The sequence below is a fragment of the Myxocyprinus asiaticus genome, chromosome 37 (assembly GCF_019703515.2).
Source record: "Myxocyprinus asiaticus isolate MX2 ecotype Aquarium Trade chromosome 37, UBuf_Myxa_2, whole genome shotgun sequence".
Taxonomy (NCBI): domain Eukaryota; kingdom Metazoa; phylum Chordata; class Actinopteri; order Cypriniformes; family Catostomidae; genus Myxocyprinus; species Myxocyprinus asiaticus.
In genome coordinates, this window is record NC_059380.1 from 22,230,894 (window position 1) to 22,244,935 (window position 14,042).

At 39.4% G+C, this 14,042-nt stretch overlaps 1 protein-coding gene across 1 annotated transcript; it reads left to right on the forward strand.

The window, feature by feature from the left end:
* The first annotated feature begins 11,097 nt into the window (after nucleotides 1–11,097).
* On the forward strand, nucleotides 11,098–13,683 carry LOC127427687 (40S ribosomal protein S15-like). Its single transcript, XM_051675427.1, has 4 exons — nucleotides 11,098–11,148; nucleotides 11,527–11,612; nucleotides 12,902–13,136; nucleotides 13,533–13,683. The coding sequence occupies exons 1-4, from the start codon at nucleotides 11,146–11,148 to the stop codon at nucleotides 13,644–13,646; spliced, it is 438 nt and encodes a 145-aa protein (XP_051531387.1). The 5' UTR covers nucleotides 11,098–11,145; the 3' UTR covers nucleotides 13,647–13,683.
* Nucleotides 13,684–14,042: the final 359 nt, after the last annotated feature.

Here is a 14,042-nt window from a genome sequence, read left to right on the forward strand (position 1 = left end):
ACTTTTGCCCTACGATGGTCGCTTTTGAAACAGTAATGAAGTTTCGAAACCCTAACGAATCTTTTGTTTCGAACCAGTTGCTTGAGTGCAAACTGGCTAAGTCACGTGATTTCAGCAAATGAGGTTTCAACAGTGGTTTACTGCTAGGGGGAGTTAATGGCGTTGATCTTATAATGAACCATGAGTGAACCCATGAACCTGTGTCTTATGGCTTTAACTGATGTCAGGTCAGTTTTATAATGTAGGTTCATAAAACTGAAACGATTTAATAGTGTTTGCACTGATCCATAGTCAGGGTGTTGTGTATGAGAAGTTTAATCTATTTACAAAGTTCAGATCGACATGGCTGCTCGTTCAGTACACACGTTTACTTTTTTGTGCCACGCACTCTCACAATGCATTCACACTATATCAACAATGCAGAAGGTTAAACATTAGACATGAGTGTATAACATTTCCCCCTCTCTCCAAAAGAACTAAAAAACCTCCCCTCTAAGAACTAAAGGAACGTGCATAATCTAAAGTATAGTTATAGAAATGCCCAAAACTTTTGCATGAAAGTCTGTGACAGAATCCCTCAGATATGCAGGACAAGCCCTTACTCGGACTAGATGACCCCCCAATGCCACAGGCTGAGGCACCACTTGGTCATGCTGGTTAATGTTAAGTGGTGGTTGAAGAGATTGAGGCACAGAAACTGGCAGAGGGGGTTGCGGGTTAGGTTCTGGTTGTCGTAAGGGCTGTCTGAGATGGGGTCCTTTAGGCACCCGGCATAGCCATGGCTGTACTGGCTCAAGAAGAGGAGGGACTGTGCTCTGCGCTGCTCCTCAAGTGGGCTCCATTGCCTTGAGGCACTTGGTTGAGATGAGAGGATTCAGCACTTTCCGCAGCCGACTGGCATGCCAGCGAGAACCATCACTCAGCAAAAACAAGGAGGACTGCGGTTGGCAGGTCACTTGTAGGGGCTTAGACCAATATAAGACTGATAATATACCCTGACAATCATGTTTCTCATAACATGTAATGTATTATCCATGTTAAAACTAAAAAATTAAAAAAAAACTAATTAGAAGGATGTTTTATCATGCATTATAACTGAATTTTAACTGTAATTTAATAAAAATGTACAAGTGTTTGGTAGGTAATTGATTGTGTCTTACATTCCAGAATGATGGTGTGAAGTACTTTCGGGTTATTTGCAGTTATAGTTTTCTTTTGAAATTCATAATTAAAATGTTCAGTTTTTGAGCTGGAAACTGACAAACCTTGTAACAAAGTCTATAAATTAATTATCTTAAAGGGAGGACACTTTTGACCATGGGCTTTCTGAAAAGCTGCCTCTGATTGGCTTAGAGCCTCTTTGCGGTGTGAACAAACCGAATGGTTTAAAAGACCAGTCTGGACAACCCCCTCGAGGTCTTCTCTAGCTCCGCGCTTCCACTTCCTCTTCAGCTCCTCATACTCCGCCTCTGGCATTGTGGTGATTCTGTTTATGTGGAGGGCCTCTACTGAACATCATCAACTCAATCTTCAGGCCACACAGTAGGCTAGGGAGGGTAGAGTCACATGGGGTAACCTCCTCATGGTCGCTATAATGTGTGGCTCTCGGTGGGGCACGTGGTGAGTTGTGCATGGATGCCGCGGAGAATAGCGTGGGCCTCCACATGCGCTATGTCTCCGCGGTAATGCGCTCAACAAGCCACGTGATAAGATGTGCGGATTGACTGTCTTAGACGCAGAGGCAACTGAGATTCGTCCTCCACCACCTCGATTAAGGCAAGTCACTACACCACCATGAGGATTTAGAGTGCATTGGGAACTGGGCATTCCAAATTGGGGAGAAAAGGGGAAAAACAATGGCAAAACACTGGGGCAGCTTATTTTCCTATATAAAAATTCCTATGACACTGCTTTTGTCTTGTTTTGTCCTTGTCCCTTTCAAAGAATTTCTCATTCAGACATGGGCCTATGCAATTTAAAACAAAATATGTAAAACTGTGTTAATTTCTTAAAAATTTTACCTGTTTGTAAAAAACAAAAGAAAGAAAAAAGAAATCTATAAAAAAGAAACCCATATCACAAAAAAAAATTATGGCACCTCTCCAACATTCCTATCCTCACTGAAAACACTGCCCCTTTTTTTATGATTAACATTTTTATTCAAATACAAAAAAGCAAAACATAAATACATGGAATCAACTTTTAACACCCACTACCACCCCTCCCCATCCCCAACCCCACCCGACCCTCAACAAACACCCTAGTGGTCATACATGAGCACATACAAAAGAAAACAAAAGCAAAAAAATATATAATAATAATAAAAAATATATATATATAAAAATCACACACATTAATAACTAGCCCTCTCTCTACTCTTTCACCCCGTGAACCCTCCAAGAACGGCAAGTATCTACCCCAATTCCCAAAAAACAAATCCAAATTCCCCAGTCTTCTATGTGACCCTTTATCTAAAGCCACCACCCTCCCCATCTCCGAGCACCACTCCTGAAATGGGGGCGCTCCAGCCGACTTCCAACCCCTCAAAATCACTGGTGACCATACCACTGGTTAGGACCTAATCCTCCACATGTTTATTCCCCACATTGATGACCACCCCATTTCCCAAAATACAGAGTCTGGGGCAAAAGAAACCCGAGTGCGTCACATACAAAACTCTGAACCCTCAACCAAAACCCCTGGATCTTAACACACCCCTAAAAAACATGGGTTGTGTCTCCATTCTCCGATTGGCATCGCTGGCAGGTGGGTGCGTCTTTAAGACCAAGCCTATACAATCTAGAGGGGGTCCAATAGAATCTATGTAAAATCTTGAATTGCATAAGGCAAACCTTTGCATCTCTAGATACAGACTTGACCTTTTTTAGAATCCTAGCCCACACTCCCTCCTCCGATACCAAGTTTAAATCTTTCTCCCATAATCTCTTGATAGAAGTTAGAGCTCTGTCCCCCAGACTTTGAATTAACAGGGAGTAATACACTGATGGCTCATGACCTTTTCCAAAAGCAGTAATCACCACTCCAAGAGCATCTGCCTCTTTAGAGGGGTGTATGCTACTCCCAAAAACAATACAGAGCAGGTGGCGCAGCTGTAAATACCTATAGAACTGAGATCTGGGAATCCCAAAATGTTGAACCAAATTTTCAAAAGATCTCAACACTCCACTCTCATATAGGTCACCAAGTGTAGTAACCCCCTTACAATCCACGCTGACCAGCAGAAAGGGGACTTATCAATACATAATTTTGGGTTCAGCTATATGCTTGAGGCAACATTAAAATAAACGTCAGAATTAAACACTCTGGACACTTTTGTCCATACCAAGTGCAAATGCGAGATAACGGGGTGTATCTTAACTTCTCCGATTAGTTTGATAGAAAGGCTTTGCAATGGCAAAATAGGGGCAAGAACTTCCTGTTCAATACAAAACCAGGGAGGGGCTCTCTCAGGTGGAAGTGACCAGTGAGCCAAATGTCTGAGACCGTAATAATAAATAATAATAAAACAAAATCTTGGATCGGCCTAGCCCACCTTTGTCAATCGGCCTATGTAACTTATTAAAATGTAATCTAAAACGCTTACCATTTCAAATGAAGGTCTTCGCTATGCTATCAAGTTGCTTGAAATAAGAGAGGGTGACATCTACAGGGAGAGATTGTAGCAGGTATTTAAATTTTGGAATACAATTCATTTTAATAACATTAACCTTCCCAATCATAGATAAATGTAATGAAGCCCACCTGCCCACATCTCTCGAAAACCTTTTTATTAAGGGATCAAAATTCACTTTAACTAAATCAGACAAATTTTCTGGGAATAAAATGCCCAAATACATAATGCCCTGTTTGGGCCACTGGAAGGTACCCAGCTGGAAAGCTGTTACTGGGCAGTACGATGTCAGAGCCAAAGCTTCGGATTTACACCAATTAACTCTGTATCCTGAGAATTTAGAAAAGGAATTAATAATTATGTTGAGGCAAGGCATAGATCTAGTGGGTAATCATCTGTATAAAGCAAAAGCTTATGCACCACACCTCCCGCCACCACCCCTGGAAAATCATCTTCCCTTCTTATCACGGTTGCTTATGGTTCCAAGACAAGACAGAACAATAATGGGGAAAGAGGGCAACCCTGCCGGGTGCCCCTATCCAGAGTAAAATAATCTGAAATTAATCCATTAGCTACCGGGTGTCTATAAAGTAACTTAATCCATCCAGTAAAAGTATTCCCGAACCCGTATATTTCCAAAAGTTGTAAAAGATAATCCCATTCTACCATATCAAACACCTTTTCAGCGTCAAGTGAGATGGCCGCAACCGGAGTCTGATCATTCACCACTGACCACATTATATTGATGAAATGCCTAATGTTATCAGAAGAGCTGCAGCCCCAAATAAACCCCACCTGATCTATATGTATAAGAGATGTCATAACTTCATGTTAGCCAACATTTTTGACAATATTTTAATGTCTAGCTGGATCAGGGAAATTGGACGTTAACTCTTACACTCGCTTGGATCTTTGATCTTTTGTCTTTGTCAGACTGATCCGGGCTTGTGTCATGGTTTGCAGAAGCTTTCCATTCTTTAATGATTCTGTATAAACTTCTAACAAAAGTGGAGCCAGTTGTATAGCATAAGATCTAAAAAAACTCAGCGGCAAAGCCATCTGGCTCCGGAACCTTGCCTGTAGGCAAGGCCTTAATTACCTCGCCAAGCTCCTCCAGGGTTATCTCAGAATCAAGATAATTTTTTTGCTCAGTCGTCAGTTTAGGGAGTTCTAATGGTTCCACAAAATTTCTGATTTCCTCATCAGTAGACAAAGACATGGAACTATAGAGATCAACATAGAATTCTTTAAAAACATTATTAATATCAATGGCCAAGGTAAAAATTTCACCACCAGCAGATTTCACTGAGGGAATGGTAGACAAAGACTCTCTCTGCTTTATCTATCTAGCCAAAAGTTTCCCTTCTTTGTCCCCTGACTCAAAGTATGACTGTCTTGACCTGAATAACCAAAACGCCACCTTCCGCGACGAAATAGTATTATATCTATATTTCAATCAGGACAGTTCTGAGGCCATCAGATGACATTCTGCGCTTCAGCTCTGCCTTGGCACTTTTAATATTCCCTTTTTAATATGACACAAATCGAGTTCTCGTGCTTTGGATTTTTTGATGAATGAGGCATACTGTATGATCCGACCACTAAGAACTGCCTTAAGTGCCTCCCAAGCCACGCCCACAGAGGTTACTGTGGACCAGTTTGTCTCCATATAAACATTGATTTCAGCCTTTAACATTTGTTGGAAATCAGGATTTTGCAAAAGGGATACATTAAAGCACCAACTAAGCTATTTATTTTTCTCAATATGTGGCAACACCTCTAAACTCACCAGGGCGTGATCTGAGACTAAGATGTTTCCAACTGAACAATGAACAACAGATGAAATGAGGGACTTGGATATAAAAAAAAAAATCTATTCTAGAATAAATCTTATGGACTGATGAAAAAAATGTATAGTCCCTACCAGTTGGGTTTTAAAGTCTCCAAATATCTGTAAGAACAAGATTTTTACACATCCTGTGAAGCGTCAATGTTGCTTTAGGGGGCTTACACACTTTTGCTTCACTGTGATCAAGGACTGAATCCATCAATAGATTAAAGTCTCCTCACAGTATTATATCATGTGGGGTGCCAGTGGCTTGCAACATCCCTTCAGGATCTATAAAAAAGCCCTGATCATCAGCATTAGGTGCGTAAATTTTAGCCAAAATCAACCTTTGCCCAATAATGACTCTTCCTAATTTATCTTTAATCTGTTTGAGACATTTGAATTGTAGATGTTCACTTATCAATGTAATGACTCCCCTGCTCTTACTTGAGCCAGCACTAAAGAAAACATGTCCACCCCATATCTTCCAATATTTTTCAGCTTCCTGAGGGGAAAGATGCATTTCTTGAAGAAACACTATATCATATTTCTTACGTTTAAGAAAATAAATAACCTTCCTTCTTTTTATGGGGTGCCCCAACCCATTCACATTCCACGTGGAGAGAGACAATCCACTCATATTAACACTAGAATTTTTGACATATTAGAAAAAATAGATTGTGTGTCAAAAATAAAATTATAAAGATCACATTCCAACATTAGTGCAACAGTGAAACCCCGAACTTCCCCCCCGAACCAAACAAACAGAAAAACGTGCGCATTAACCCTGCGCACAACAGCGCCAACTGGCATCCACCCCTCTAAACTCAAACAGTCCATGTACGCCTACGAGAGCCTTTGCGACAACTCTGCCGTAGGATTGCTCAAATTTTTGTGAGACAGAGATACATAACAGAATATAATCTATAAAACAAACTCCAGCCAATAGGCAGAATAAACACAAGGAACGTGCAGATTCATCCACAACTGTCCCGAAGGAGTGTTATTCCACAAAACAAACTCCAGCAGCTAGGCAGAACCAGCACAAAAAGAAACAAAACAGACACCCAGTTTCCTTAGATGGTCAAGTGAATGTTCAGTGAGTGAGGTCCACTAGGCTGCAAAGCGAGTGCCACACAATGACTCACTCATTCCATAGACTATATGAAGGATATCGCATGTTGGGGACAAGTAAACACACTATGGCCATCCTTAGCATCTATTCTCAACCTGGCCGGGAACTTCAGTGCAAAGCGACCCTCCGTCGATGCAAAAGTAGCTTCCTTGGACGGTCAAGTGAATGTTCAGTGAGTTAAGCTCATTTGGCTGCAACATGAGAAACACACTATGACTTCCTCAGTCCATTGATTTTATGAAAGACATCGCTTGTTGTGGGCATGAAAATATTTTGCGACCATCCTTAGTATCTGTTCTCAATTTGGAAGGGAACATCAGTGCAAAAGCGACCTTCCACTGATGTAAGAGTTTCTTGCATTCCTTGAATCGATCACATTTCTCTCTTGTCAAATTTGCAAAGTCTGGGAACAAGAAAATGCTGTGGTTCTTCCAAGAAAGCCTTCCTTTTCTCCTCTTTATCGAACGATCTCAGAAATTTGGCCAGAATTGATCGGGGCCTGTCTCTTTAAGCGGATCTCCGAGCCAGGACTCTGTGAGCTCACTCGATTTCCAGCTTATGGCCTGTTATGTCGAGCAGACTCGGGAAGAGCTCGTCTAGGAATTTCACCATATCTCGGCCTTCTTCATTCTCAGGAATTCCTACAATTTGGATGTTGTTTCGCCGATTACGATTCTCAAGGTCTTCCAGTTTTTCCCAAATGCGTTCCAAATCTACTTTGGTCGCTAGCGGATTAGCAGCTAATTCCCTCTCCGATGACTCCAGATAATCGATCTGTTTCTCGACGTCCCCCATTCTTGTAACCAACTCAGTGAATTTCTTCTCCATGGAAGTGATCGATCTACATATTACAGCAAGATCCCCAAGTATGCTATGACCTTCGGCAGCATTGCCGACATACTTGACAGTTGACGCCAAATCTCTCCCGCCGCAGCGTCCAAACCGAGTCCCTGGTCTGCAGCCCTGTCTGGGGTGTCAGCTTGAGCATGTAAGTGTCTTTTAATGTCTCCAGAGCCCAAGGATTTTGAATTCTTTGACATACTGACCTCACAGAACAGTTATGGAACAGGGTATATTGAATCTCACCGGTTTATGACACAAAAAGAATGAAAAACTAGCAAAGTGCACAGAGCTCACTGTTCACACGTCCGACCCTCGCATGATGTCACGTGACTCCCTCACACTGCCCCTTTTTTAATAGAAGTTTTTAATGACAAACATATGTGTGTGTGTGTGTGTGTGTGTGTGTGTGTGTATAATGAAAAAGGTGCTAGATAAAGGCTGAGACAAGCCACTTGCTGCCTCAGCCCAACCTTATTTAACATTAATAGTAATGAATAAGCAGAACTGCTATACAAATCTGTGAGTCCAGGACTAGAACTACAGGACACTGAAGTAAAATATTTACTGTATGCAGATGACTTGTTAATTCTAAAACAACACAAGGTCTCCAAAACAACCTGGACATCCTGAATCAGTTCTGCCAGGATTGGGCCCTAGAAATTAATATCCAAAAAACTCAAATTATGACATTTCAGAAAAAAAAAAAACTACAAAATACACATTTACTCTAAACGATACCATACTTAAACACATCTCACAATATACTTATCTTGGCCTTGTTTTAACCCCATAAGGAAATTTTAATTTGGCAATTAAAACATATCTTTCCAAAGGCAATCCATGCCATAAAAATTTAATGTTATCAAATAAACATTCCAATCAGAATTTGGACAAAGATATTTGATAAGGTCTGGTTCCCACAAAGTAATTAAAGCCACAATGTTTGGGACAAATATTCAGAAGGTCTTCAAGTAGAGTTCTCCTTCATGTCCACAGAAAGACACCCAAGATGTAGAGCAAAACTAGGCCGTCTACCTCTCAACTTACCAATTAAAAAGAGAGTGTTACAATTTTGGATTCACTTATAAATTCCAGTTCTACAGATGCACTTCATTATAAAGCACTGAAAACACAAGAACCGAATCCACTGAAAAGTCCTCTCTGCCTACTAGTGTCACAAGTAACAAAGCTCCCAAAATCACTGCCTCAAAACAATATATAAGAATAAAAGAAATAATGAATTTCGAAATGTATACATAGATCAGTGGAAGGAACAAACAAAAACCCAAAGTCATCTACAGCCTTACCTACCAACTTAGCAGAGGGTCCAGACTTGCTGAATATCTGTTCTTGGTCAGAAATGTCAAACACAGACAATTATTAACCAAATACAGACTTAGTGACCACCAACTGGCCATTGAAATAGGAAAGCATTAAAAGACATGGCGACCTAAAGAGGAGTGAATATGTTGCCACTGTACATTAGATGAAGCTGAGACAGAGCAACAGAAGAATATTTCAGCTCTATAGGTCCATATAATGCTAGTGAATGGTGGCCAGAACTTTGAAGCTTAAAAACCCCCACATAAAAAGCATATAAAGAGAGCATAAATAAAGTAATCCATTCTTCTCCAGTAGTTAAATCCAGAAGTTATATGATAGGTGTGGGTGAGAAACATCAATATTTAAGTCCTTTTCACTATAAATCTCCACTTTCACTTTCACGTCCACTAAGAGTTGCATTCTTAGTGCATATCACCACCTACTGGTATGGGGCTGGTCAAAGGTGGGGATTTTAACTGTATATGGCAAAAATAGTAAAGGTAGTATGGTAGTATGCCATTTCGAATTCAGCTAAAGTGACAATGTGTAAATACTAATATACCTAGGTTTGCTGCTCCTTATATGCAGATTACACAAATTGCATAGGGCACCAATCCCCTAGGCCTAGGAGGACACCACAAACTCCACTGGTCTGTTGTCGTGCCGATTTCTTACTCCCTAGGCTGTGTCTAGAAGGTAACTGTCCAGATGTCAAAGCCTTGCATGAGTTGCATTTTCTGTTACTAAAGTTAGAGTTAGGGGAAGGTTATGCATGTAATTATTTTGATAATCTTACTAGTTAAATTATACCACTGTGAAAATATAAATGAGTATAATATGACAATTGACGATACTCCAGCTTCACGGTGTAGTGCATCTGACATCTGACTCCCCGCTAGATTCTTGCATCACACGAAGCTTCGAGAATGCAAAAAAATTTTGGACAACACAATGGACCAGCAAGTGATGTCACATGGGAGGGTTTTTGGTTTAAATAAATAACACTTCACAAATAACAAATACTATTATATTAAAATTTTTAAAAAGTACCATCTACTCACTTTCAAGAAACAATAAAAACATGCCATTTTGAAATATGTATCCTTTGAATTGAGCCAAGAGGTCAGTGTGTGACGTTCCAATCTTCTGTTGGTCACGCATACTGTCGTCATCCAGATTTGCAGTTCATAGTTCACCAAGCTTGAACTTTGGTACGATGCTTTGTACAAAATTTCTTCGCATGATCTTACGTTTCCAGTCTCCTGCATTCGGATGTGTTTGAATGGGTGTGAATGGAGCGTGAAGTGTAGTCTGACCTCTGCTTTACTCCTTTCTACTGATCCCTATCCCTAAAGCTGACCCTAGACCCCTTAATAACAGCAAATGCGACTCTTGTAAGACTTTGGCATCTGAATGGTTACCTTAGACAAACCCTGCGTCCGAAATTGCGTACTGTCACAGTATGTACGTTTAAGAACTCACTTATCGGTCGGTAAAATAGAATATTCTTTTAGGCATGCATAGGAGTAGTATGAATAGATTCCGGACATACTTCATCCGGGGACATGGATTTTGACCAGTGACATAAATATACGTACAGTATGACGTAAAAACAACAACCGTGGAAATTGAACAGAGTTGTTCGACTTGCAGTTCACCACTTTTCTTTTAATCCAGCATTTTGAATGTGACGTCTCCAGTCTCCTCAGCTCCCGAGGGATTATGGGATTGTAAAGTGCCCAGTCAGTCCGCACTTCAGAATCTTGCCGAAAATAGTAGGTCATCTGGGTATTTCTTGAGTACTGCTTTATGAATACTGAGGATTTGGACATACTTCTCCATGGGCATACTATTTTTGGCATATTATATAGTAGGGAAGTATAGGCGAGAAAATCATTTACAGTGAAAATGCTGTAAATGATGTTCCAGTATTTATGAAACCAAGGACACAGATATTATGCTTATACAAAATAGATACATGCAATTTTAAGTAAATTGTATTAAAATAGAATTAAAATAAAAGATTTCTAATTTTTTAAATCTCGGACAACCTTATTTATATTTTCTTGAAGGCTTCACAAGCAGCTTGTCATAATATAAATCATACAACTCTCAGGCCCAAATTTATCAGCAGAACAGTGTCATCATCAATACTAAAGTGCATTTAGTGCACGAATTTCTTGTTATTTTAGTTGATTAATTTCTTTCTTTCTTTTCTTTTTCTTTTTTTTTTTACACAAAGATCCACTAGTGGAGTCTTTAAGTGTTTCTCATCCTCTCGGCTAGAGGGCGACTCTGTAAATTATGCGTCATAAAGTTTCACTGAACTCTCGCGATATTACTGCGCCTCCCCGTGACGCCTTCCTTTTCCGGGAGTCTCTTAAGATGGTAGGTTCACATCTGTTATGCGATTTACTGAAATATAACAATCCAACCTAATCAACTACTAATATGACACACATCCGAGTAATTTTTATATATCTGTTAATCCTAAATATTAGGGCAAGCTTTCAGGGAATTATTTTTTTACAAATAATTTATTCAACAAGGACTATGACTTTTAGCATCAGTCTTGTGCTCTAGATGATCGCGATGAACTCTCATGACTGTGTTTAAAATTGTTCCTGTGTTCTGCTTTAACTGTGTGATAATGTACGTTTTGTCCGTCGTCTGCGTTTGTTTAGAAGTGACATGAGTAGTTTGGCTTGTAACAGTACATGAAAGGCCCGTGAATAGCTGCTAATATAATGGTTGTGTTTCTCACAGGCGGACACTGAGCAAAAGAAGAAGCGCACCTTCAGGAAATTCACCTACAGAGGTGTGGACCTGGACCAGCTGCTGGATATGTCCTAGTGAGTCAAACCACTTTCTTTCACATTGACACGAAGGCTCTGTAGAGTCGTACAGTACTAACTCGCCCAGATAATGGCGTTTGAGTGAGGAGAAAAGTGTTAAAATTAAAAAAATTAAATGGTCAGTTTCTCGCCCTCATGTTGTTCCAAACCTATATGACTCGAGGAAAACAATTTGTTTTACACTGCACATTTGAAAAACAAAAATGTAATATTATAAACTACATTCTTGCAGAGTTTTTGTAAAATCAGCATGAGATTTTTGATCATGCTGATTAACCCTTGTGCATCAATTCAAAGTTACTCAGAGGTCCATGTAAAAAAAAATGGCCATGTCAAAAAACTGCCATAATATTATTTATTAATATTATTTTCCACTTTTTTAACCAACATCAGTCATGAATATAACTACCAAATATTCATTTTCAGGCTTTTAACTTTTTACATAATGCCACTGTTGTTTTTTTTATGGAAGAGGGAAAAAAAAGAATTTTCCATTTACTAAATAAGGGGAAGTTTTCTTTTGGGAGGAGAATTATCACAGTCTGGGATGTCAGTGATTAGCAACGATGATTTTGCTGCATTATTATTTTTTGTGCAGTGTCAGATAAAAAAAAAAAACCTCCGTCAGTCAAAAAACTGCCATAAAATATTATATATTAATATTATTTTCCACTTAGATTTTTTAACCAACATCAGTCCTGAATATAACTACCAAATATTCATTTTCAGGTTTTTAACTCTTTAAATGCCAGTTTTACATAATGCCACTGTTGTTTTTCTCACACACACACACACACATACATTCCTCAAAACACTCTTGACATCCATACCAACACACACACGATTTTAACTGCATCTTTTATTCAACTGGTCTGTAGTGCTCTATTATACAGAAAATAGGGAAAAAAGCATGTATTTGCTCCATAGGCTAAACACGAGAAAATTGGTGCCATCTGGTGGAAAATATAATTTTAAATTTTGAAGCCAGGGCTCCGGAATGAAAGCATAATATCATAGAATTCATGATTTTATACTTTAATGGCACTGGGTCAAATATTGTCATTTCAATGGGGACATTTTTGTCCTTAAGGTCCTGAGTGTAACTGTTTTGTTTACACAGTGTATTATAGGAACTGAGGTTGAAATATCAAAATTCCCCAAAAGATACACACCTTTGGCAAAATGTTTGCCGTTGGCATTAACACAGCCAAAATGATCGAAAAAATGAAATGGACAAAAATGTCCCGAAGGTCGCACAAGGGTTAAGCTAGTGTCTGTGTTCCCAGTGAGCAGCTGATGCAGCTCTACTGTGCCAGGCAGAGACGGAGGTTGAACCGTGGCCTCAGAAGGAAGCAGCAGTCTCTCCTTAAACGCCTCCGCAAGGCCAAGAAGGAGGCTCCACCGATGGAGAAACCAGAGGTTGTGAAGACTCACTTGAGAGACATGGTCATTCTGCCGGAGATGGTTGGATCCATGGTCGGTGTGTACAATGGCAAGACCTTCAACCAGGTTGAAATCAAGGTGAGAAGGATGACTTAAATTAATGATGTAATGTTAATTTATTCTTTGGTGTGTAGATGTTTCTAGAAGGAATTAATATCAGTGCTTATTAGTTGTGTAGCATTACATCCTTGTTATTGTTGCCATTTATGTTTCAATAGTGCTGATGCTAACAAAAATAAAGCATCATAAAGGTACTAAGCATTGAGTAGAAATGCCAAATGTCTGGTTTGGGATGTGGAAATGTCTGTTGCAAATCTTACTGTCTCATTGAGCCATTTAAAACCTGTATTATCTGTTATTGAATAGCTTCATGTATTTGGCTAAATTTACAGAGATTTCTAATAATAATTTTTTGTAACCAAAGAGTGAATCCATGAAATCTGGCTAATATTTTAATTTATTTCCTCTTTTCAGCCTGAGATGATTGGTCATTACCTTGGAGAGTTCTCCATCACGTACAAGCCTGTTAAGCATGGCCGTCCAGGTATTGGAGCCACTCACTCTTCTCGCTTTATTCCTCTGAAATAAAGAGTACATGAGTCTGTAAATAAAAGCTTCAAAAACATTCTTGAATTTGTCTTTATTCCAGCCCCCATTTAATATATATATATATATATATATATATATATATATATATTTTTATCCTTTGTGTCCAAGCTGCAGGACTTAAGAGAAGTCCTGCCTCCCAAATTGGTGCAGTTCAGGTTTTTATTTTAAAGCAGTAGTTTTGTTTTGAAGGGAGAAAAAAAAAAACCAACTAAGCTTTATTTCGCAGTCTGTGCCATTTACCTCAAGGGATTTAAAGGAATAGTTCACCCAAAAATGAAAATTCTCTCATTTACTCACCCATATGCCATCCCAGATATGTATGAGTTTCTTCTGCAGAACACAAATTATGGCTGTCTCTCGTTTGGAAGGCTGCAT

What these genes read in the sequence shown, in the direction of transcription:
- LOC127427687 (XM_051675427.1), top strand. An exon ending in CAGCTGCTGGATATGTCCTA is followed by an intron (nt 11,613 to 12,901) that starts GTGAGTCAAACC and finishes CTGTGTTCCCAG; the next exon opens with TGAGCAGCTGATGCAGCTCT. An exon ending in TCAACCAGGTTGAAATCAAG is followed by an intron (nt 13,137 to 13,532) that starts GTGAGAAGGATG and finishes TCCTCTTTTCAG; the next exon opens with CCTGAGATGATTGGTCATTA.